Here is a 25,421-nt window from a genome sequence, read left to right on the forward strand (position 1 = left end):
TGCAACAGCTAATGGGTCGCAGCTGGTTGAGGTTCTCTGGGTTCTTGATCTTAGGAATTAGGACCACTGTTGTCTCGCTCACCTCTTCAGGTATGTACCCATTATTGAAAAAATCCTTCACTATCACGCACACATCATTCTTAATGACCTTCCAATATTTCTGATAAAACAATCCACTCAAACCATCAGGCCCAGGTGCCTTAAGACCTCCCATGCTAAAGACTGTCTTTCTTATCTCCTCTTCTGTAACTTCTTTTAATAGCTCATCATTCATTTCTTCAGTTACCACTCTTGGAATCTTATTGATGGTTTCTTCGAAATCCTGCCTTTTCGTTGAACTGAAAAGGCTCTGAAAATGGCTCTCAATGTGTTCCATTATTTTCCATTTTCCATTCAGCCATTGTCCCGTACTATCTTTTAATTTTTCTATATGGTTCTTGTCTCTTCTCTGAATAGCAGTCGCATGGAAGAATACCGTATTCTTTTTGCCCCACCTTAGCCACTTTATTCTAGATCGCTGCCCCCAGTATTTTTTCTCTTGCTTCCATAGTTTTGCTATCCCTTCTTTTAACTCTAGGATCCTTTTCTGTTGCTCTTCTGAAATTTTTGATGCTTGTAGTCCTCTAAGTTCCTCTTTCATCCTTAGAATTTCCCTATCTACTCTTTTGAAGGTCATCTTGCTCCATGTCTTGAGTTCCTCTTTGTAGTTTTTAATCTTTCCCATCATCTTACTCCAGTTATCTCCATTTGATTTCTCCTTGTTCTAGCTTTTGGTAACAACTTTCTCACAGTCTTCGTGATCGACCCAATACGATTCAAATTTAAAGCTCTTCCCTGATTTGTTTTTCGGCTCTAAATTTAGAATGATTGGGCAATGATCGAAACTTATGGCTGGCATGGCTGTCAAGGTAGCATGTTGAAACATATTTCTCCAAACCCAATTGGCTAACGCTCTATCTATTCTCTCCCTCGTAATCACTCCATTCCTCGGGTTGCTAAACCAAGTAAATCTACCTCCTTTCAACTCTATATCCATTAGAGCATTAGCATCAACAAAATATCTAAACTCCCTTACCTGATTCTGTGGCTTTGGGTGTAGTCTCACCTTCTCCTCTTGTGCTAATACATCATTAAAGTCTCCTATGAACAGTTGGGGCATGTCTCTATGATTATTACTTGATGTGATATCCTTCCACGACTCCTTTCTTCTGCTAAAAACAGGATTTCCATAGACAAAATTACAATACCATATATTTCCTTTTTTGTCTTCAATACGAGCTTTAATGTAATTGTCACACCAAAAATAAACATTAATATTATATATTGCATTCCAAAATAAGCATAGACCACCGGACAATCCCCGAGGTTCAATGCAAAAAGATTCCTCAAAATGTAGCCTTTTCCTAATTTTCATGACAGTTTTTCCTTTTGCTCTAGTTTCTATTTCAAATACTATGGCCGGCTTTATCTGTTTACATAAGTTTTGGAGCTCCGAAATTGTCGCGAGAGCCGCCAACCCACGACAATTCCAACTTATTATACTCATAGCTGAGTTGGAGGCGTGTTAAGGCCCGCCTCCTTAGCCATAAACTCTTCCATGACAGCTTCTCTGGTTTGCCTTTCTCGTTCCAACATTCCTGAATCTTGCTCCTCCAATTCTGCCTTGCCTTTTTTTCTTGCCTTGATGTTTTGATTCAGCCCCTCTTCACCCTCTTCCACTTCCATTACATGTGCAGCATCCTCATCCTCCCTTCTTCTTTTCAGCTTCAGGCTATCCCTTATGCATCTTGCTAATTCCATCTCACTCTCCTTTGCTATGGTAAGCGGCTGATTGTTGTTACTATTCTCTTCCTCATCTTCCTTAACCAATTCCACAAAGTATAAATCTCCATTGGCTGACATGTGTACTTGTCTTTCTTGTGCCAATCTTGCTGATTTTCCACAATTTCTTTGATTCCAGCATATTTTCTTCTTTTCCACGTGTTCTCCTCTTCCTACTTTATTTTCTACTATGACTCCTTGCTTCTTTTGTTGATACACCATGTTGTCTTTATTTTTTTGGACCCCTTTACCCCGCTGTTTCTTTAACATTTCTCCAATAGTTAGTCTTTCCTCATCTTTAGTCTGGTCTATTTTTTCTTGGGCCTTTTTACCTTCCTTGATCATCATGTAGTCTCTTTTTTCAGCTTGACTCTCACTTGGGCCTAATTCTTTTCTCCTGATTATACCCATTTTCTCCTTGGTTGCTTGGTGTATTGGGCTTTCCACTGTTTCAGTTTGGCAGAATACCATGTTGGGTTGGACATTATTTTCTCCTCCTATTGGGCCTGCTCCATCATTCATTTCTTTGCTTTTATGTTTGTTCCCCTGACGTTAGGATTTTTGCCAGTAAAGAATTTCATAAAAATAGTCGTGTTGTAGATATAGTCTCTAAACCGACAGAAATCCCTTCGTACAAACGTTTTGGTTGTCACAAGTAACAAACCCCTTAAAAATTGATAACCGAAGTATTCAAACCTCGGGTCGTCTTCTCAAGAAATTGCAGGGAGGTGTATTTATTATTGGTTATGAGTTTTCTGGGGAATGTTGAGTTTGAGCAATGGGCATAGGTATATTTAAATGACAAGTAAAATAAATTAACAATAATAAAATCTCTTGGCAAGGTATGAAGAACTGGAAGTCCTATCCTGGTTATCCTTATCAATTGTAATGAGAATTGGATTTTTCTCCCACTTTGTTAACCTCTAACTATGAAGGTAAGTTAAGTGGATGAATTAATTTCGAATCCTCAAGTCCTAGTCTTTCCTTGGGAAAGGCTAGAGTTATAGGATCTCGAATTATTTCTTGAAGAATTCTAATTTTCAATCAACACCTCGAGTTGGATAACTCAAGAGTCACCAATTAATTAATCAAAGCCAAAAGGAAAAATATCTAAATTAAATTAAAAACATTTATAAATGAAGCAAAGCAAAATTAAATCTGAAAATACCTCGAATTGCATTCACAAAAGAACTTAAATCTGACATAGATATTCATAAATTAAATTAGGAAAATAAATAAAAAGAACATTGAACCTGGGATTGAGAGTCACTCCTAAAACTAAGAGAAGTCCTAAATCCTAATCCTAAGAGAGAGGAGAGAACCTCTCTCTCTAAAAACTACATCTACTCCTAAAATTGTGAATGTGTGAAAGCTTTTCTATGAATGAATGGATTCCCTCACTTTATAGCCTCTAATCTGTGTTTTCTGGGCCGCAAACTGGGTCGAAAACAGCCCAGAAATTGCTGGAGAAGAATTCAAACACGCTGATTTCCGTCACTGCGACGCGGCCGCATGGAGGACGCGGTCGCGTCGCCTAGCGTCAGGGAAACTATGGCATATTATATATCAAATCGAAGCCCCAGACGTTAGCTTTCCAACGCAACTAGAACCGCGTAGTTTGGACCTCTGTAGCTAAAGTTATAGCTGTTTGAGTGCAAAGAGGTCAGGCTGGACAGCTTTGCAATTTCTCCAACTTCTTGTATTCCTTCCACTTTTGCATGCTTTCTTTCTATCTTCTGAGCCATTCCTGCCCTGTAATCTCTGAAAGCACTTAACACACATATCAAGGCATCTAATGGTAATAAGAGAGGATTAATATTAGCAAATATAAGTCCAAAGAAACATGTTTTCAATTAAAGCACATAATTAGGAAGGCAAATGTAAAACCATGCAAATAGTATGAATAAGTGGGTAAAGAGTAGATAAAAACCACTCAATTGAGCACAAGATAAACCATAAAATAGTGGTTTATCAACCTCCCCACACTTAAACATTAGCATGTCCTCATGCTAAGCTCAAGAGAAGCTATAAAGATGAAGAGGGATGGTAGAATGTATGAAGTGCAACCTATGAATGTAACTACATGCAAAATATTTCTACCTACTTAGTTAAAAGTAAACAAATATTTTAAGAGGAAATATGAACTGGATTTCACTAATTCAAATCATAAAAATGAAGTACAAATAGACTTGCAAGAAGAAAATAGCTCATGAAAGCAGGGAACAAGGAATTGAGCATCGAACCCTCACTGGTAGTGTATACACTCTAATCACTCATGTGTTTTAGGTTCGATTCTCTCAATTCTCTACTAACCTTGATTTCTAAGGCTTGCTCTTCATCTAACAATAAACATAAATTTAATTCACGAATACACAAATCAAGAGGTCTTTTAAGGGTTGTAATGGGGTTAGGGTCAAGGTAGGATTGTATTTGGTCAAGTGAACTAAAATCTGAATCCTTAATTAACTTAAACTTTTCCCACCTAACTTAAACAATCCATGTAATCATAATACAATATCTAACCATCCATTAACCATGTTTTTCACATATTCATGCATTCTAATTTCAAGTACAACTCATATGCATTGCTTTCACCACATATTTTGGGGCATTTTGTCCCCTTTTACTTATTTGCTCTTTCTCTTTTTCTTTTTCTCTCTCTCTCTCTCTCTATATATATATATATATATATATTTTTTTTCTTTTTCTTTTGTTTTTTTCAATGCATATGATTAATTTATTGAATGCATGAACATGTCCTAAACATTTCTTTCACATTTTTAGAAAATTCTAACATACTCAATTCTCAAACCAAATATTTTCAAACCCAATTTTTCCACACTTAAATCATAAGCACTCTCACTAGTCTAAGCTAACCAAAGATTCAAATTAAGGACATTATTGTTTTTCGCTTAGAGTTAATGATGTGCTAAATAAAAAGAACAAAGGGGTAAAATAGGCTCAAAATTGGTTTGCAAGGGATAATGAAAGGTAAGGCCATATGGGTATGTAAGCTCAGTGAAACAAAGGCCTCAATCATGTAAGTGTATGCATACATCAAATTATGGAAATATAGAATTAAGCAAGACAAAGATCACAATTTTAGAGAGAAAAACACACATCAAAAATAAATTATTGGTTGATAAAATACAAACAATCAATTAGGCTCAAAAATCTCACGGGTTTCGTGTGTTCGAGCTCTAGACCATGTTCCAATATAATATTTCTTCAAACAAGTGTAACAAAAAATTTTATTAGTGAAATGCTCTTAAAAAGGTTTCTTGAAAAAGAAAATATTACTTCAACCAAGTGGTAAAATATACAAAAAAAAATCAAACAAACATGCAAATGCAACAACTAATCTACAAAGAAAATTTAAACATTGGTGTTGAGACAAGAAAGTACTAACCCATGGAGATCGGTATCGACCTCCCCACACTTAAAGATTGCACCGTCCTCGGTGCATGCTGAGATTTGCAGGTGGACGAGTTGTTTCAACTGTTGCTTTTCTCGAAGGATTGTGCAGATGAACTTGTCTGTCTCCCTATGTAAACGTCTTCCGCTTCCCTTCCGGGTGGCCATCCTGAAAGAAAAAGGGAAGAAAGGTAACCCAGTAATAGAGATAAGAAAATAAATGAAGCATGGGTGGGTTAATGCCAAATGAAAAGGGTCTCATTTACATGGAAGCTTCAACATGTACGTGAGAAAATAATAGAAGCCATGGCATACCAGTGGTTTAAAATTTACAACAATGGGGAAGAGAGTGGGTAATGAAAGACAATGTAAGTTCATGTCAATGCAAAAGGAATATCAGTATTATAAAAAGTAGCATTGATTTAAATAATATTACCCAATCTGAATAAAAGAAGTCATGAAGCACCGGGATAATTTAAGAGAAGATGCAACAGTTGAATAGAAAAATTTTAACACCAATGGTAAAACAATAAATTTAGAAAAGAAAAATAAAAATATGCATAAAATTAAAATGCAATGAATGAAATATGCAAATAAAATAAGTAAAATAAAATAAAAGATAAGAAGAATGAGAAGGAAAAGAAGGAAAGAAGAAGTAAGTAAGAAAGGAGGGAGGAAAAATTAGGATTGGGGCAGAAAAGATAAGATATTTGGCAAATTAGGATAAGCTGTGCGGCGCAAGCGACGCGGTCGCGTGGGGCACACGGTCGCGCGACTTGCGCTTAAACTGATTGACGCGGTCGCGTCGGTCATGCGGTCGCGTGACCCGTTTTATGCTGCTGGCGCGAGGGCAGCCTCGCGCTCGCACAACTCTCTGTTCAAAATTATTGAATGCCAAATATTAGGCGACGCGATCGCGTGGGGATGCGATCGCGTGAGTGGGCTTTCAGAAGGACATGACGCGGACGCGTGAGGCACGCGATCGCGTGAGAAGGATTGCGCGTCCAGCGCCAGTCCAGCACCACTCTAGCACAACTTTCGGATGTGCACCACCTTGACGTCGAAATCCTGGTCACGCGGCCGCGTGGGGCACGCGGTCGCGTGGGAGGCCATTATTCCCATATGACGTGGTCGCGTCGGTGACGCGATCACGTGGGTAATTTGTGCCATTGGCACGCCTCCAGCCACGCTCTCGGGTGACTCTCTGTTCAATTTTCTTTCTTCCCAATGCACTGGCGACGCGGACGCGTGGGTGACGCGGTCGCGTCGCGTGCGGTTCTTTTTTTTTTAATGCATGAAAAATACAGAATGCAATGCTAATATGAATGTTATACAAAACTCCAGGTTCAATAAAATAAAACTCAAAAACAAATAAAACTAAATAAAAATGAAAAATGAACGATCATACCATGGTGGGTTGTCTCCCACCTAGCACTTTTAGTTAGAGTCCTTAAGTTGGACATTTGGTGAGCTCCCTGTTATGGTGGCTTATGCTTGTATTCATCCAGGAATCTCCACCAATGTTTGTGATTCCAGTAACCTCCGGGGTCCCAAACTAGGCATGTAAAGCCCTTAAGAAGCTTCAGACAGATTCTTAGGCTCCCGGGGTGACAAATGTCAGAGCAGATTCCAGGATCCCAAATCTTGCTTTTACACCCATTTTTGTCGGGATCTGTATTTTCCCAGCCGGGTGATAAGTAATTTGAATTCTCACTGCAGCTACCAAACAGCTTCCTAGACCCATTCAATTGAGCTCTACACCAACCCTTGCGTTTAAACTTAAAGCTTCCAACCATAATGAACCTTGCAGGACAATTCTTACCACTGACCATCTTCTTCTTACTCTTAATGCCACAAAGAGCTCTAAGTTGACCATCCGTCTCCAGTAGTCCATATTCAACTGGAATTAGAAAGCTAAGGGATATGAATTTTACTCACTTAAATGTTGTGAAGGATGATGGCAACTTAGGGGGAGGTGTTTTTAATGAAATTGCAAGGTCCACTCCCTTGTGCTCTTCTCTGATAATTACCACCTATTTGCAAGCTTCTTCAATTTCAACATCTTTCTCTTGGTAGCTTTCTTCCAATTCAATCTCCTCTTCATTGCTTTCCAAAGGCATGGGAGGTTGTGCTTCTTCTTCTTGAATCTCCATCTCTTGATCAACCTCTTACAAGTCTTCAACTGTGATATGCCTTGGAGGTTGTACACCCTCCTCAGCATCAATTTCAAACGTCTTGGAAGGGGGTTCTATGACTGGACCTTCCCATGGAGGTTCTGCATCTCCTAAGTCTTCAACCACTTCTTCTTCTTCAATAATTTCGGCTTCCTTCACTTGTTCCAGTACAAAGTCATGCTCCGTACTGTTCACTGGAGTTTCTAGTATCTCCTTCATGCTACGTTCTTCATTGGATTGCCCACATGAAGCCATGAGGGTTCCTTGAGTGTCCGAACGTCGGGAAGCTAATTGATTTATCGCTTGTTCCAATTGACGAATGGTTGCCTAAAATCGATCCACTGTTTCCTTGAAACGATCCTTTGTCTCTTGATGCACTCGGCTTTCATAAATAGGATCATAGAGCTCTTGGATTGATGGATATGGAGATGGTGAATATTGAAGTGGTGGTTCTTGTGAGTAATTGGGTTGGAATTGGGGTGGTTCTATATATGGTTCATATGGCTCATAAGGTGGTTGGTATGGTGGTTGAGGGTTAGGGTCATATGGAGGTGAATGGCGGAAAGGGGCTTGTGAGTTTGGTGGTCCAAAGTCATGTTGAGGAGAGGATTCACAGGTATATGGTGGTGGTTGTTGATAGTCCATTGGAGGTGGTTGTTGCCATGAGGTTTGATCAAATCCTTGTGGCTCCTCCCATCTTTGATTGTTCCAACCTTGATGCCTGTTCTCATTGTAATTTCTTCTTCCTGCAACATTATTGTAACCAGACTCATAGCCAAAGAGGTGAGAGTTTATAGTAGCAAATAAAAATTAAAAATAAAAACAAATTTAAATTTAAAGGTTATTTAAATTTTGAATTTGAAAATTAAATTTTGAAATTTGAAATTTAAAATTTTGAAATTTGAATTTTTTGAAATTTGAATTTTAAATTTTTGAAATTTGAATTTTGAATTTGAGATTTTGAAATTTGAAAAAATTTTTAAAATTGAATTTTGAAAATTTTTAAATTTGAATTTTGAAATTTGATTTTTAAATTTTGAATTTTTTGAATTTAATAAGAAAAGAGAAAAACAATAAAATGACAACAAATTTAAAAATTTTTAGATCAAAACGAAAAAAACAACTAAGAACAACTTGAAGGTTAAGATGAACACGAAGAACAACCTGAAGATCAAGATGAACACCGAGAAAAAAAAATTTTGAAAAATTTTTTTTTTTGAAAAAAAAATTATTTTTTTCGAAAAAAAATTTTTTAATTAAATAAAAACCAATAACCTCTTAATTTATGAAAAAAGCAAAAATAAAAATAAATAAACAAATAAAAAGCAAATATTTACAATAACCAATAATAAGGCACACGTTTGTAATTTCCCGGCAACGGCACCATTTTGACGTTAGGATTTTTGCCAGTAAAGAATTTCATAAAAACAGTCGTGTTGTAGATATAGTCTCTAAACCGACAGAAATCCCTTCGTACAAACGTTTTGGTTGTCACAAGTAACAAACCCATTAAAAATTGATAACCGAAGTATTCAAACCTCGGGTCGTCTTCTCAAGGAATTGCAGGGAGGTGTATTTATTATTGGTTATGAGTTTTCTGGGGAATGTTGAGTTTGAGCAATGGGCACCGGTATATTTAAATGACAAGTAAAATAAATTAACAATAATAAAATCTCTTGGCAAGGTATGAAGAACTGGAAGTCCTATCCTGTTTATCCTTATCAATTGTAATGAGAATTAGATTTTTCTCCCACTTTGTTAACCTCTAACTATGAAGGTAAGTTAAGTGGATGAATTAATTTCGAATCCTCAAGTCCTAGTCTTTCCTTGGGAAAGGCTAGAGTTATAGGATCTCGAATTATTTCTTGAATAATTCTAATTTTCAATCAACAACTCGAGTTGGATAACTCAAGAGTCACCAATTAATTAACCAAAGCCAAAAGGGAAAATATCTAAATTAAATTAAAAACATTTATAAATGAAGCAAAGCAAAATTAAATCTGAAAATACCTCGAATTGCATTCACAAAAGAACTTAAATCTGACATAGACATTCATAAATTAAATTAGAAAAATAAATAAAAAGAACATTGAACCTGGGATTGAGAGTCACTCCTAAAACTAAGAGAAGTCCTAAATCCTAATCCTAAGAGAGAGGAGAGAACCTCTCTCTCTAAAAACTACATCTACTCCTAAAATTGTGAATGTGTGAAAGCTTTTCTATGAATGAATGGATTCCCCCACTTTATAGCCTCTAATATGTGTTTTCTGGGCCGCAAACTGGGTCGAAAACAACCCAGAAATCGCTGGAGAAGAATTCAAACACGCTGATTTCCGTCACTGCGACGCGGCCGCATGGAGCACGCGGTCGCGTCACCTAGCGTCAGAGCAACTATGGCATATTATATATTAAATCGAAACTCCGGACGTTAGCTTTCCAACGCAACTAGAACTGCGTCGTTTGAACCTCTGTAGCTAAAGTTATAGCCGTTTGAGTGCGAAGAGGTCAGGCTGGACAGCTTAGCAATTTCTCCAACTTCTTGTATTCCTTCCACTTTTGCATGCTTCCTTTCTATCCTCTGAGCCATTCCTGCCCTGTAATCTCTGAAAGCACTTAACACACATATCAAGGCATCTAATGGTAATAAGAGAGGATTAATATTAGCAAATATAAGTCCAAAGAAACATGTTTTCAATTAAAGCACATAATTAGGAAGGCAAATGTAAAACCATGCAAATAGTATGAATAAGTGGATAAAGAGTAGATAAAAACCACTCAATCGAGTACAAGATAAACCATAAAATAGTGGTTTATCATCCCCTCCATGCCTCCAATGGTTTTCTCTACATATTTATTTGGCCTCTCAATCTCTGTACCTTGATTTGATTTATCCCCTGGTCTATCCCTTGAACCAGAGGAGATTTCCTCAATCCTTCTTTCTGTCTGAGCCCCATCACCTAATTCCAAGACAGTAGTATTATCATCACCCATCAGCTCATCCAGATCAGCCCCTTCATTTTGTTCCAGATTTTTCTGCAATGCCACTTGTCTATTTGCCAATAAATCCTGTGTACCATCTACTCTGCCTACTGATTTTACTGAGACACTAGCCTGAGAGCTCCTTACCCACCCTTGACTAGACTCTCCTTCTCTCTCATGGTGCCTTCTTTGCCATACCCTTTCCTGTTGGCTTCTCTCACGCGCCTCCCATAGTTCCTCCATCCAGTTGTTTTGATCTTCCTTCTGTCTCCTAATCCTAGCCTTTCTTGCTTCAACATCTATGGACTTCAGACCTGGAGTAGTGAGCTCAGGACCATATTTGGACATATTAGGATTAACTATGGACATAGCCATCTCCTCAACACAGGTCCTTCTATCATGACCAATCATCCCACACTTATAGCAGTAGTCATACAGTTTTTCATATTTTAACGATGCCCATGCATGACTTCCATCAAACTTTTTGAACCAGAATCCAGTTTTTAATGGAAGTTGAATATCAATCTCAACTCTAACTCTCAAAAAAGGTCTAAGCATATTTCTTTCAACAAAAGGATCTTCTGCAGTTATAACCCTACCCAATATTGCTCCTATTTTCTCAGCGTTACTTTTATTGATTTTATCATATGGTAATCCATGTATTTGAATCCAAATAGGAAGCTGATTGTAATTTACCTCATCAATGGACAGATTTGAGCTCCACCATTGAAGACTAAGCATATGGCCTTCTATTCTCCATGGTCCGCCTTCATAAGCTCTCCTTGCTTCATCTTGACTTTTAAAGTTCAAAATGAAAGACTTGGAACCTGCACTAGTGATCACCAATCCTTGCAGATCTCCCCACATCTGAAAGATGGTCTTTCGCACTGTAGTCATGTTGAGTGATTTTTTTGTTAGTACTCTTCCGACTAGTTTTTGATTGGCAGCTGCTTCCTGTTGAACTGGGGCCTCATCAAAGTGAACCACATCTCCCCCCATGCCTTCAAATATCATACCTTCCATTCTTCTTCCTAAAAGGATGATTCTTTGTAATGATTGTTAGCACTCTCTTTGTAAAGAAATATGTTGTAGTGTTTTCGAGAAATATGTGTTTAGTGTATTAATGTGATCACCGGCTTTGCTTATCGAAGAAGTTGAACTCCACTGCTGGAGAGTTGAAGCTCCACTGCTGGAGAAAAAGGTCGTAGGCTTTGACTCTGTTAGTGTCTCAACTCTCAAGTGAATAACTTATGACATACTTAACATACTTGCCACTACTACATCACATGCCTAGCCACACTAACAAACAATCTTTAGCATTACCCTTAGTGCACCAAAAAATTCTTTATACGCCCAATGAAATCACAAAGCTGAATAGAATCCAAAACCAATGAATTACCCAAAAAAAAAAAAAAAAAAATCCAAAACCAATGAACGTGACGGCACAACTTTTGCGACAAATTTTATAATAATTAGAATCTACAAACAATTAAATACAAATATAATTCATAAGCTTTACAACTTACAAGATAGGCAGCGATGAACTATGTTACATAGTTGTCTAAGTTCTGATCACCATACACACACAGCTTAACAAAATTTCAGTAAGGTGGTTCTTCATACACGCATTTTTTATCTGCACAAAATTTTAAGCAGCTTACAACACATCATAAATATTTTGTTTTCTGGCCTTCTCAATGCCATCCATGGCCATTGCGTTCAGTTGGAGAACCAGGCTCTACAGGAACAAAACCCCTGCCGCCGAAAACGGGGCGCATGAATGAATCGTCGAACTTACGCCATAATCTGTGGACGGTGTGTGTTGGCCTGGTTAGCAAGTTGCGAATACTGCTTGGGCGAGTAACTTCATGGCCTTCAAGATCAGCTTCAGATTCTTGGGCTAGAAGTGGGACAGTAACTGATTTTGGACTCAATATGCTGTTCGTGGAGCTTGTACCTTTATGAGGGTTTGGAGGCAGCAAAAGCATTATGAGTGGTTTAGTCATCAAACCAAACACCTGAGAAAATGTAATTAAGTTGTGTCATTGCCATCAGCAAGGAAAACTTAATAAAAACCTATAAAAATAGACTATACTTTTTGTCCCTAACATTTGCGTATCCCTAGTTTTTAATTTTATTCAATTTTGTCCCTAAAGTTTATGATTTATTCAATTTTGACTCTAACGCATTGAATTTGTGTCAAATCTACTCCTGAAGGTTTTCAATTTTGTCCCTAACATTTTGGACGAAATTAACGTTCAGAGATAATTTCGACACAAATCGAAAATGTTAAAGAGACAAAATTGAGTGAAATTAAACGTTAAAAGTATTTTTTGAAAAAAATCACAAACATTCGGGACAAAAAGTATACTTTATCCTAATTTATATTATGACACTAAAGGTTTAACTTCAATATAGTATCAGCATCAAAAGTTTCAGAGTCTAATCTCTAATCATATACTTCTATATGGAACCATTGAAGGAACTAAGTGGATGACTCGTGTGTTAAACTTTTATATCTATCAAAAATAATTTCTAGCACTAAAACACATCAAATTTGTATAGATTTGGAATGACCATGAACAGTTACAGAGAAAAAGTGAAATTAGTTGTCCAAAGCAAGGGAAGTAGACAAATGAATTATATATTTTCACATAACGTATGCAAATATCAATCTGACGTGTGGTTTCATATGATACAGAGAACCCCAAAATGCTAACCCAAGAGAGCAATTATCAGTCATACATCAATGAAATAACCAGTGACTGTTAGAGATGATGCCAGAAACAAATAGATATCTTACCACTGTGCTGAAAAGCACAACTGTGATGGTGCTGGTGATCATGATAGCATTGGATTGCTGTTGTGTATGCCCGGACATAGTGAACTGCATGCCATAAGAGTATGAATTATTCAAGCTGTCAAGCATGAACTTTAATATCCTAAATAAGTGACCATTAATGCTTTCCTTTATTTTACTCATGCTTAATATTATTTGAGTTTATCTAACTAGTGCCCTATGTCCATTGGTTATGGAAACAAAAAGGAAAAGTTTGTACTGAAATCTAAAAAACTTTTAACCTTTTAATGTATTAGATGATGTGAAAGTTTAACAACTTTCCTACTCTTACATTCATTAGCCAATGACTGTTGGGCACTAGCTAGAAAATCTCTTACGATTTTGCTTACCAGTAGCCAAAGGGGTTTAAAGATACAAGAGTAGAAACTTTTCATGCCTTCAATGGTATTGGAAACATATAAAAACTTCCTTGGTTAGTAAGCTTAAGAAGTATCTTAGGGCACTCTTTATTAAGATCCTTATTGTACTTTGTCTGGACAAGTAGCCATTCATTCAAGTTTGCAAACAACCACGACTTATTGTCTGCAGTATTGCTCCTACCTGATTATATGCAAGTGCCATTGAAACAGCACCTCTCATAAGACCAGCCCACCAAATAATCACCTGCAATAAGGAAAAAAGAAATGAGAAACTTGCCAGCAGAACTTGATGGTAGCACAAGAGATCTGGAATGAAGGTACTCATTAATGGAAAATTAATCATACTTGCTGCCTGAAAGTGATTTTCTCGCTTGATGACTTTTTGGCCAAGTTGGATAAGAACGATAACGGGAAAACAAAAGCTGCTCTTCCAACAAGTACTAGACCCATCAATACTGCACTCACTGCTACTGATGTTCCAGGTCTGCAGAAGTAATCAAGTGTGGCACATTAATTTTTTTTTTTTATATATACTGAATATAATAGGGTATACTTTTTGTCCCGATTGTTTGCGATTTTTTTCAAACCCAAATACCCCTAATGTTTAATTTCTTTCAATTTAGTCCCTAACGTTTTCAATTTATGTCAAAACTACCCTTGGAAGTTTTCAATTTTGTCCCTAACGTTTTACATGAAATTAATGCAAAGAGTAATTTTTTGACTCAAATCAAAAACGTTAGGGGCAAAATTGAATGTAATTAAACATTAGGGATAATTTTGAAGAAAATTGCAAAGCATTAGGGACCAAAAAACATACGTTACCCGAATATAATATTTCAAGAGGAAAAAATGATAGATATAATTTCTGAAAAATGAAAACACCGACATAGAAGAAATCTGTAATATACGGACAGTTTCGGTATAATAGCTACCACATACCATTTTTTGATAGAGTATGACATTCAACAATATTTTAGTTTAAAGGATTAGTTTGAATATTTTCTAGTACCCGGGAGAAAAACAGGACATACCTATCACTGACAAAACTCCACTTTTCAATGTCCAAGGCATCCATACCAACATAAAGGAAGAGAAATATCTCAGCAACAAACGATATGGTTGCAAATGCGTGCCTGTGAAAGTCAGATTAGTATGCAATTAGAAATTTATAATATAGAGTTTGGTAGCATACATGGCTTGAGCAAAATCATTTAAAAAATGTACTTGGTGGTGACTCTTGAGCTCTCTGTCACATTATGCCAAGTATAATGAGACATAACAATTCCGCAAAAGAATACAGTGAGAATGCCACTCAGATAGCACAACTGCAGACAATGAAGATACATCAGCCTCATGCTAATGACACAGCATAATAAAAACACTGCTAATGCTCTTTAAAACATACCTCGGCCACCATGTAGGAGAGGTATGCCATGAGCATCATGAGAGCAACCTCACGATCTGTAGAGTGTCTGAAAGGTAAGGAGACATTTGTTAACCTCACTGAATAATTTATTCCCATGCCACACTGAAAAAATAGAGATCTGACTGCCAGACAGAGAATGTAAACGGAAACATAATTCTCTAAAGAAAATACCTGCCAATATACAGCTTCTTTATAATGTAAGCACTAAGCAGCCCTGCCTAGAAGTTGATGGAGATACATTAGACCAAAGCCAAAGTAATAAATTTAAGTGGGTATCATCTTGATCACAATGGAATTAGTAGGAGAAAGACAGTTACCCCAACTCCAAGCAATGTGCTTGTGAGAAACAGATACAAGAAGTTGCCAATAAATTGCAAAGCAATTGACGGGTCAATTTGCTCAAGGTCAAAGCTTTGGATTGCATTGAAAAGCACCACTGATGTGGCATCATTCACAACACCCTCCCCAAATACAAGACTGTACAATAAAGGTGTCTCATCTTGATTTAGCACCTGCATCATCATTTGTGAAGTCAATGATTAGCTCTAACACTTTAGTTTCTGGAATCTGGAAAAATGCAAAAACTTTATTGATTCAAACCTGCAATGTGCACACAGAATCTGTTGCGGCAAATATTGCACCAATTGCTGAAATATTTACACTAGTCAGTGAGTTACAAACAGAGCAAGCAGTTGACAAGTAGATAAAACTGATAAACATATTACCTAGATAGTCCCCTATTTCCATAGGACCAATATCCATCCTCTTGAAAATTTGTGTAACACCTAAAACAATGCATCAAATTTAAGTCAGCAGACTAAAACATATTTATGCACAGTCAGTTTCCAGTTATTATATAGTTTACTTGATCTAGAATTATATAGATAGACGCACACACACAAAATAAAAGGATTTGAATTGAAAATCTTTTGTTACTAACAAGCTAACATTTGTTATTATTTTGTAACTATGCCAAAACTTCTATAACAACGAAAAAAAAAATCCATTTAATGGGAAAAAACATACCGAAGGTTATGATGGTACACGATATTAATGTACCAACTGCACCAAACATCATGATGGTGATGAAGTTAACAAAGAACTGCTTCTTTTTCACTTGAAACCTGGAAGAAATATAAAGAACAAACTCATAAGAAAATAGTAAATACAATTTACGGCACACCTGTGAAGTTAAAATGGTAAGAATAAAATATAGATTTTCAGAGTAGGGAAGCGGAATAAGAATTTTGGAAGGGGGAAACATGATTTTGAAGTTTTTCGTCTGCAAGCAAGAGCCAAGAAGACTAAGTAGAATTGTTTAAGTTGTGAGTTGTTGCAGTGGTGAAATAACAAAGCCACAAGCTTAGTATTCAACAGTTTTAAGTCGCATGCAGGAGAGCAAGCAAGTAGACAGAGTGCTAGTACCAGCTACATTTCAAACACCCAGACTCCACAGATGCCATATGCTCCTAAAATTTCTCTGCCATTAATTATGTAATTCATGATGACTGGTTCTGCAGAAATACATTCTTTTCAACAAAGATAAAAGGGGGCATCATAAAGATATGCATTACTCATTAAGCATGCTGTAGTATCTGAGAAAATCTAGACCTTTAGACCACTTTAACATTGGAGTCTGCGGACAAATTTTCGTTTTCTTTAACGAGCTAATGGTTTATACAGTAAAAAAATCTGAATATTACAGCAAAGAAGTAAAGTGCAGAAAAAATTACCCGGCATTGAATATTATAGGTGGAAGAAGGTATATGAAGAAAAGATCTTCACTGAAGACAAGAATATGCGAGTGTGTACCACCACTGACCAGCAAAATGAACACACCAGTGCAAACGCCCTGAAAAGAATCCAAGTGAAATTAAGTCACTATCCAACTAGAAACTCAGTGGAAAAAAGGCTGCACCCAACTCCATGTTGAGAAGTTCATTTTGGTCCTCGAGATTGTGGCCATGATTCAAATTAGCCCTTGAGATTTCAGACGTACCAATTTATTGAAGTTTCAATTTTTTGTTTTTTATCAACTTCGATCCTTTTGTGAACAAAAATAAAGAATCAAATTGAATCACGAAGTGTAACTTCAAGGACCAGATTTTGAAATCTCAAGGGCCAAACTAAACCTTTACTCCCCATGTTTTTCTTCTTATCTTTCCAAAAAGAAAACTACTTTATTTATTTATTCTTTTCCCCATATACAATCTCCGAAAATTATAAGTTATTATGATTTCTGAATATAAAATAACTTAATCCAAACACACAACACACATAATATACACATAAAATCACTGCCTCTTAAATTTACAGCAAACAAATTCGGAAAGGAGTGGGATTCTTCACAGTTCATACTTCCTTTCCTTCATACTATTGAGAAACAAGTCAGAAAGCAAACTGAACACTTACAATCAAAAGGGCAGTGATAGATTCATTCATCCACCGATTTTCCTCAAGAAGATGGCCAATAACAATACAAGCACACAGAAGTGCAACAAAGATGTTCATTGACACCACAGAGGAATGATCAGAAGTGGCAAGATTTTGCAATTTCGAAACCACAGCATCTAATTCGAACCCCATTTTTGACACAACACTCACTTCCCCAAAAGAAGAAGAAGAAGAAGAAAACAAATTCCAATAATTGCAGAACCAGATGCTGCACTAAAACTTCAGATTATTATAGCCGAGTTTCCAAGTTCAAAGTCAATCTCGTGTTCCAAAAATCCAAATCTACGTCTCCGAACTGTCCATTCAAGAACCTTAGGATCGCATCAACAAGAGAATCTCTGCAATCAGAACAAAACAAACAACATGTAGAAGGCGAAGATCAGTAGCAATATATCAATAACACAAAACGACAACAAAATTGGGAAAACGCTTAGCAAAATAAATCAAAATTAGCATCTTAGATTCAACAGTGTCAAATTCTAATTTGCGGTAGCTATCTTAAATACAAACCAATTGAGAGAGAAAAAAAATTGTTCAGATTAAACAACTCCTCAAAATCTCGGAATTTAAAGTCCAAAACGAGATTTGGACAAAAAAAAAACAGCTCAATCAGCTTACAGAAGATTAAAGCAAAGTTCTCACCATGAAAAACAATGCAGAAGGAAAAGCCTCCAGTTTTTTTTCTTTTTTTCTGTTGCTATTACGCAAAGATTCGAACAGAAAAAGATTTTGGCGAACCAATTCAGTAGTTCGACTTCCAAGCAAATTGGAAACACTTTGTTTCAGTTCTCAAATAGAGAACTAAATAGGGTTTCCGACTTTTCGTTATTGAACGCGAAGCTGAAATGATGAGAGAAGGAGGTAATTGGAATAAGGAAAACCAGAAATCGAAAACCAACGAAGACTAGACGAAAAAGCATCCGGGTTGAAATCATTATAATAATTTCATTAACTATATTATACGAATTTAATTTTAATACACTAATAATATTATTTAATTATATCTATTTTTTTAAAATTAAATATGAGATTTAAATTCAAGATCTATAAATAAAAATAAAGAAACTATATTATTTGAATTAGAGTTTTTTAGCTATTTAATTATATCTGTTAGTTTGAAGTTATTGACATGATATATAATACAATTATGGTAAGTAGACAATAGAAATGATCAACAATATAAGCTAATGAGTTATAATTTAAATGGCATAATCTTTCCATATTCATCTAAAAAATTGTAAGTTCGAGTCTTCTTATCTTTAATTAAAAAAAATGATAAACAATATAAATAATAAGTTATATTCTAAGTCTACTAAACATAAATAAATTTAGTTAATTTAAAATTTAAATTTTCAAATTAAAATTAACTTTTTTTAACATATTATTTAGATTATTTAAAAAAATGTTATTTTTTTATACTTTCTCTATATAATAAGAATAGATGCATCTATAAATTTACTTATAAATCTCTATTATAATTAGTATTATGCGTAAATTTATTTTAAAAAAATTGTTCCTGTTAAACCATTTTATTCTTATTCTTTAAAAATATATCCAATAAAAAAATTTGTAACAATAATTTACATTCAATAGAAAAATTTTAATAAAATTATAGAAAAAAATAGATAAAAAATTTTTATTTAACGTAACTAACAGAAGAACTTTTTAAATAATAAATTTCTTTTTAGAAGGAATATCAAAACTTAAATTTAGACACTAATTATTATTATATATTGTGTAGATACTAAATGTTAAATTTAGACATCAAAATTTTTAGTATTGTCATTATATATTATTATAAAATAATAATTTAAAGAAAAAAATATTTTTTATACGTTTATTTAAAAAAATTGTCCTATTTAAATTATTTTATTTTTATTGTTTAAAAATGTACAATAATACTATAATAATTTACATTTAATAAAATTTTTTTAATAAAATTACTGTTTAAAATGAGTGAAAATATTTTTTTTAATAATAAATCTCTTTTATTAAAAATAATATTAGAATTTAAATTTAGATACCAAAATTTTTAATATTATTATTATATATTGTTAAAGATTTTAAATTATAAAAAAATTAATAATAAACTTTTTCTATTAAAAATAATATTAAAATTTAAATTTGGATACTAAAATTATTGTATTATCATTTTATAGATAATATTATTTATTTCTGTATTGTTTTAATTTTTTTTTTTTTAAAGAAAGAAGTTGGGATCACGGTGAGAATTGAGAATGAAAACATGGGGCGGTGAAACATCTGGAAAGTTATAGATGTCAGGGGTGAAAAAACGACAAAGACAGACAGAACTGAAGAAGTAGAGAAAGGGAACACGATTCATAATATCTGGGGTTTATTTGCATGTGGCGTAGGTCATGTTAAGAATAGTGGTGATTGGGTTTTATTCGCCGTTGATTTTGTGTTTTGAGTTTTGGAGGCTGTTGGATGTGAGATGCGGGGATTTGCTACTGGTCTCCACTCTACAGTAATGCAGCCACTGAAACTTCTTATTTTTTATGCAATAAATAATGCAGCCATTTATGTGTGAGTTGGGCAATCAGTGCTTAAAAGTTGATACAGCAAAAAAAATGAAAATTTAATTACTTGTAAATTAAAATAATAAATTCTATACATAATAAAAATTACAAATTTAATCATTATTAAACTTTTATTTTATTATTTTAGTTTTTCTCACTTTAAAACATTTTTTCCGTCAATGATGACTGATGAGTGACAACCATACAAAAATTCTACTAACAAAAAAAAAACAAAAATACAAAATTAATTAACATAGTTTAATGATTAAAAATTGTTACTGAAACGTATTAAATTTAATTCTTTGTAATAATTATTTTAAAATGATTAACATTTAATATGGTATGATCAAAGTTGATTGGTTAAACGGGACTAAAATCCCAAAGTGGTCCTGAGATTGGGCGAGTTATCTATAATCGCCCTTGACTTTTAAAATTTTTTAATAGTATCCCTCACATTCAGCTCCGAGATCCATAGTTGTCCTGTGACCCTTTCCGGCGCACAGTCAACAAACGGAGTAATGATCTGGCACCTCTCATGCCATGCTGGAGCCAGTAACGACTAACTGACGTGGCAAATCTTAATTTTCTACCCAATGTGGTTCTGGTCCCATTAAAACCCTAAAAACTAAGAATGATTATTATATGTAGTATCTCTTTTTCTCTTCTCCTTCGTCCCATAATTGTGGTTCACCATTGTGATTTAACAGAGATTCCATTGATGCACTGAAGCAATGTTTGGAGGTAAAGGGCAAGCCAGTGACTATTTAGCTAAGCATAAATGCCCTTTATCTCAATCTACTCATTCTATTGATATAATATATAATGCTAAAAATATAAAGAAAAAAATCTTGGACAAATGATAAATATTCACAAGTGAATTTCAATTCTAATTTTCAAACATGCAATCCAGACCACTGTGCTAGATTGATAATAGGAACAGAAGAATAATTAATACCTGGTTCTTCCTCCTACCAAGTGGGTGATTAAACTTGCAATTGAATCCAAATTTGCAAATTCCAGTTTTAAGATAGAAAGCACAATCTTCAGCATCAGGCCTCAGTAGATATTGCTGTTGAACTCTACCACTGTTTCTATCTTTCTTCTTCTCCACTTCTTCATCACATTCGACTTCAACTTCATCATCACCATTACCATCACCATTAACATCAAAATCTCCACTTACCTTATCAACCTCACTCTCTTTCACATTCTCATTCCAGCCATAACCCTCATCATCATCCCAACCATCATTATCATCACTCTCTTATGCTTCACCTGTTTCCGGGGCACAACCACCTTCACCACCCAATTCCTCACCACCATATTCTCCACTACCAGCTACAAAGTCCGAATCTTTTTTCTCATTTTCAGCTACCATTTCATCCTCATTCTTCAAATTTAACTTTTTGTGGAACTCTGCACCAAGTTCATCACGAGTTTCATCCTGCAACCCCAAATTTTCACTGAGATCTGGCTCTGACAGGTAGATTTTATTATGTGGAAAGCACATTTGCACATGTCAATAGAATCTCCGTTAAATCACAATGGTGGACCACAATTATGGGACAACGGAGAAGGGAAGAAGAGATACTACATATAATAATTATTTTTAGCTTTTAGGATTTTAATGGGACCAGGACCACATTGGGTAGAAAATTAAGATTTGCCACGTCAGCTAGCCGTTGCTGGCTCCAGCATGGCATGGGAGGTACCAGATCATTATTCCATTTGTTGACTATGTGCCGGAAAGGGTCGCAGGATAATTATGGATCTCGGAGCTGAATGTGAGGGATGCTATTAGAGAATTTTAAAAGTCAAAGACGATTATGGATAACTCGCCCAATCTCAAAGACCACTTTAAGATTTTAGTCGGTTAAACAGTTTAAAATGTGTATAAGAATACGTTACTGTTAGGGAACACACAATTTACTAACTCGCCCAAATATGAAATATCATTCATGATCATGACTTAAATTAGGTTTTAGTTTTTTTTAATCAAATTAATTACTAACTTTTTTATTATTTAAAATATTTTCATCTTGACGCTCATGAGAGAAGGTAATCATGTCTAGTTGTCTACTATATATATATATATATATATATATATATATATATATATATATATATATATATATTAGAGTAAACTACCATTTCTACTCATAAAAATTGAAAACGCTGACATATCTATCCATAGAAAACAAAAATTATCATTTGTACCCATAAAAAATGGTTTTTACAAGCAAAATTATCCAAACTCTAAAAAATTAAATAAAATTCCTAAACTACCCTTCTCTCCACCACTACCACTATCATCTCCTCCCCCTCCCCCCTCTTCCTTTCTCTCTCTCTCAATGTTCTGAGTGACCCAATTCCAACATCAACCACATTATCGCTCAATACCACCGTCTCACCCTCCTCCTCAGCCGTCACCCTAACCCTTTCGGCTGCACACTCCTCCATCGATGTCGATCGCGATTCAACAGCACCACCACCACCATCACCATCAGTCATCACTGCCGTTAACTTCACCACCTGAATGGATTGGGTTTTCTCTGCACACACACATTCAAAGGCTGCGACTTTTTTAAGGGTTAATCGAAAACACTCATCAGCAAGGTTAAGATCTATGACTCTAACCCTGAATCCTCCAAGCTTTTGCCATTGATTTCATTGTCTCCCTCGAGAACTCCCGCGTCGCCAACATCAGCTCCGACATCTCCACTGCACACTCCTGGCTCTCCATCCGCATCCTCCCCTTCCTGCCCGCCATCTCCGTCACCGCCATCAATGTCGGCAACGAGTACCTCACCACCACCGTTGACACAAGTATGGCGGCGCCGGCGCTAACGAAACATTTGAGTGGCTGCGCGAAGTGAGGATCGTCGATGGGGTCCATGGAGGCGCACTTGCGTTTGAGGGTGGAGTTCCAGTGGTTCTTAATGGCATTGTCGGTTCTGCCGAAAAAGAGTCGGGCTATGATGGCCCACTTGTTGCCAAACCGAGCGTGAGCTCTAATTATGGTGCCATCCTCTTCGGAGGGTGAAAGCCCGATGCCCCACCTGTGGGGAGAGCTGGTTGCACCGTCGGAACCTGCAAGATTTGTCCTAGCGGAACATTGAGAGAGAGGGAGAGAGGAGGGGGGAGGAGATGATAGTGGTAGTGGTGGAGAGAATGGTAGTTTAAGGATTTTATTTAATTTTTTAGGGTTTAAATAATTTTGCTTGTAAAAATCATTTTTTATGGGTACAAATGGTAATTTTTATTTTCTATAGGTAGATATGTCAGTGTTTTTAACTTTATTGGGTAGAAATGGTAGTTTATTCTTTTTTTTTAACTAAAGATAGAGAGACTCAAACTCACAATCTATAGGTGAGTATGAAGAGACTATGTCGTTTGAGTTATAACTCATTAACTAGTTGTCTACTATATACAATAGAGTTTAAAAGGTATTTAGATATTTTTTAATCAAATTACGCATTTTTAACAATATTAATATGAAATAGGGTGAAAAGAAATTATTTAGCATAGAATTCAATTAGGAAGATAAATTATGAAGTACGGATATTTTGTTGAATTTATTAGATATATTTTAGACATGATAATTATTGACATTCGTCTGACACGTGTATCTGCTGTGTTTAAATGTGTCTTGATAAAAATTTTTTTTCTCTTGACATATTTGGATACACTTAAATACCATTACATGTCAATATGTTCAATCTTATTCTTAACATATATTTGATAAGATTTTAAAATTTATGTGTCAGTGAATTCATATCGTGTTGTGTCTCATGTCCGTAAATCATAAAAAGTAAGTATCAATTAATTTTTTAAATACTTTTTATTCTAAATTTAAAATTTAAAATTTAAAATTCTAAATACTAAATCATGATTATAAATGGTCTAAAAAATATGATTAATAATCTTACAATAGAAAATTAATTAATATTAATCAATTGAAAGTTAATTTTCTATACTTATATTTTAATCTTATCTTATTTTATAAATTTTTTTTATTTTTTTTAAGTTAAAATGCATGCCTAAGTTTTCTTATTTTAATAAATAGCATTTATTTGTATTTTTTGGGCCAATTTACAATTTTTTGGTTCATAAGATTCAGAAATTTTTATCTCGTCTTTGGCTTGTTCACGTTAAATGGGTGTCCCGAGAAGCCAATATAGTTGCGAATTAGATGGCTAAATATGATGTCAAGAGTAACTCTAATCATGTTAATTGGTCTGAGCCTGATGTTGATCTCCAATAAATCATCCGCTCGAATTTAGAATAGTTTTTACTTTGTTTTTTTCTTTGTTTAGACACAAAAAAAAATTGCGTAATTACAGCATTTTAATATTCGTTACATATAACTGCATTTTATTTATTATATAAATTGCTACAAGTCGTAGCGGTTTAAATAAATACATGTAATTTGCTATAACACATCGCAAATTACGAAGGAACACATATATAGCATAAATTACTATGACTTGTAGCGATTTATGGATGACACGAGAAACAAGAATTAATTATGACTACACATAGTGGTATACGAAAAAACTACAATAACAATAATCCATTATTCCATTATTCGGTGTTTAGTGCTAGACTCGTGTCAAGCAAATTTATGGAAGGCTTATTTTTGGTTTTTTATTTAATTTTTAAAATAATAAAATAGAGTAAATAGGCAAAATCGACCTTAAAAGATACCCTAATCTCTATTTTGGTCCTTGAAAGATAAAGTTAATCGAAATTGTTCCCGAAAGATACACAATTGGTCACGTTAATCCTTCCGTCAATTGGATGATGACGTGGGGCTAATGTCACGTGTCACAAGATGATTAGTTGACGTGTCAGCTCAGTGACACCTGGCATGCCACGTGGCACTTGACATGTAAAAAAGTTATTTATAATCAAAATAGTCCTTGAAAGTTCAGACGTAAGTTATTTTCATCCCTGAAATTTTAAAAATTAATCAAATTAGTCCTTATATAATTTTTTTTATTTTTTTTTGATAATAATATTTTTTTATGCTACTAATTTTAATAGAAATGTTTTGACAATCAAAAAATTAGTAATTGTTTTTTTCTTCTTAAAATTTTTTTCAATAAAATTATCTCTCTCCTTTAATTCTTGTCAAAATCTCTCTTATTCTTTTCTATTCTAAAATCTTTTTCTTACATTATTACATTTTGGTGGAATATATATATATATACTCAAAATTAAAATGTAAGTATTTGTTAACCTAAACAAAAGTTATATACTCAAAATCAAAATTTATGTATGTTAACCTAAATGAAAGTAATACCGTAATGAAAAAAAAGATGTATAAAATTTTATTAACTTTGTTTAACATACATAAATTTTGATTTTGAGCATATAACTTTGTTTAGGTTA

The 25,421-nt window shown here is 34.8% G+C and overlaps 1 protein-coding gene across 3 annotated transcripts; it reads right to left on the minus strand.

The window, feature by feature from the left end:
* Positions 1–11,825: 11,825 nt before the first annotated feature.
* LOC107617789 (sodium/hydrogen exchanger 1) lies at positions 11,826–18,434 on the minus strand. 3 transcript variants are annotated; one of them, XM_088498994.1, is made up of 15 exons: positions 18,130–18,434; positions 17,446–17,825; positions 16,767–16,885; positions 16,060–16,157; positions 15,759–15,818; positions 15,634–15,680; positions 15,351–15,545; positions 15,205–15,251; positions 15,013–15,079; positions 14,832–14,932; positions 14,639–14,740; positions 13,953–14,091; positions 13,789–13,851; positions 13,192–13,275; positions 11,826–12,406 (listed from the first exon to the last, which is right to left on the minus strand). In XM_088498994.1, exons 2-15 carry the CDS (start codon positions 17,617–17,619, stop codon positions 12,083–12,085), a joined length of 1,620 nt encoding a protein of 539 aa, XP_088355120.1. In that variant the 5' UTR covers positions 17,620–17,825; positions 18,130–18,434; the 3' UTR covers positions 11,826–12,082. The 3 variants fall into 3 exon arrangements, with proteins under 3 accessions (XP_088355120.1, XP_088355121.1, XP_088355119.1); XM_088498995.1 differs by having other exon boundaries at positions 16,060–16,547; positions 18,130–18,397; XM_088498993.1 differs by having other exon boundaries at positions 15,634–15,818; positions 18,130–18,425.
* Positions 18,435–25,421: the final 6,987 nt, after the last annotated feature.

The sequence above is a fragment of the Arachis ipaensis genome, chromosome B9 (genome assembly GCF_059453495.1).
Source record: "Arachis ipaensis isolate K30076 ecotype BB chromosome B9, ASM5945349v1, whole genome shotgun sequence".
NCBI lineage: Eukaryota > Viridiplantae > Streptophyta > Magnoliopsida > Fabales > Fabaceae > Arachis > Arachis ipaensis.

Excerpts from the sequence above, each read along its gene's own strand:
- LOC107617789 (XM_088498993.1), bottom strand. The coding sequence starts at position 17,619 with ATGGGGTTCGAATTAGATGCTGTGGTTTCGAAATTGCAAAATCTTGCC. Across the intron at positions 14,092-14,638 it reads TGGAGTTTTGTCAGTGATAG|ACCTGGAACATCAGTAGCAG; the intron begins GTATGTCCTGTT and ends TTACTTCTGCAG. Across the intron at positions 13,276-13,788 it reads TGGCACTTGCATATAATCAG|TTCACTATGTCCGGGCATAC; the intron begins GTAGGAGCAATA and ends TATGGCATGCAG.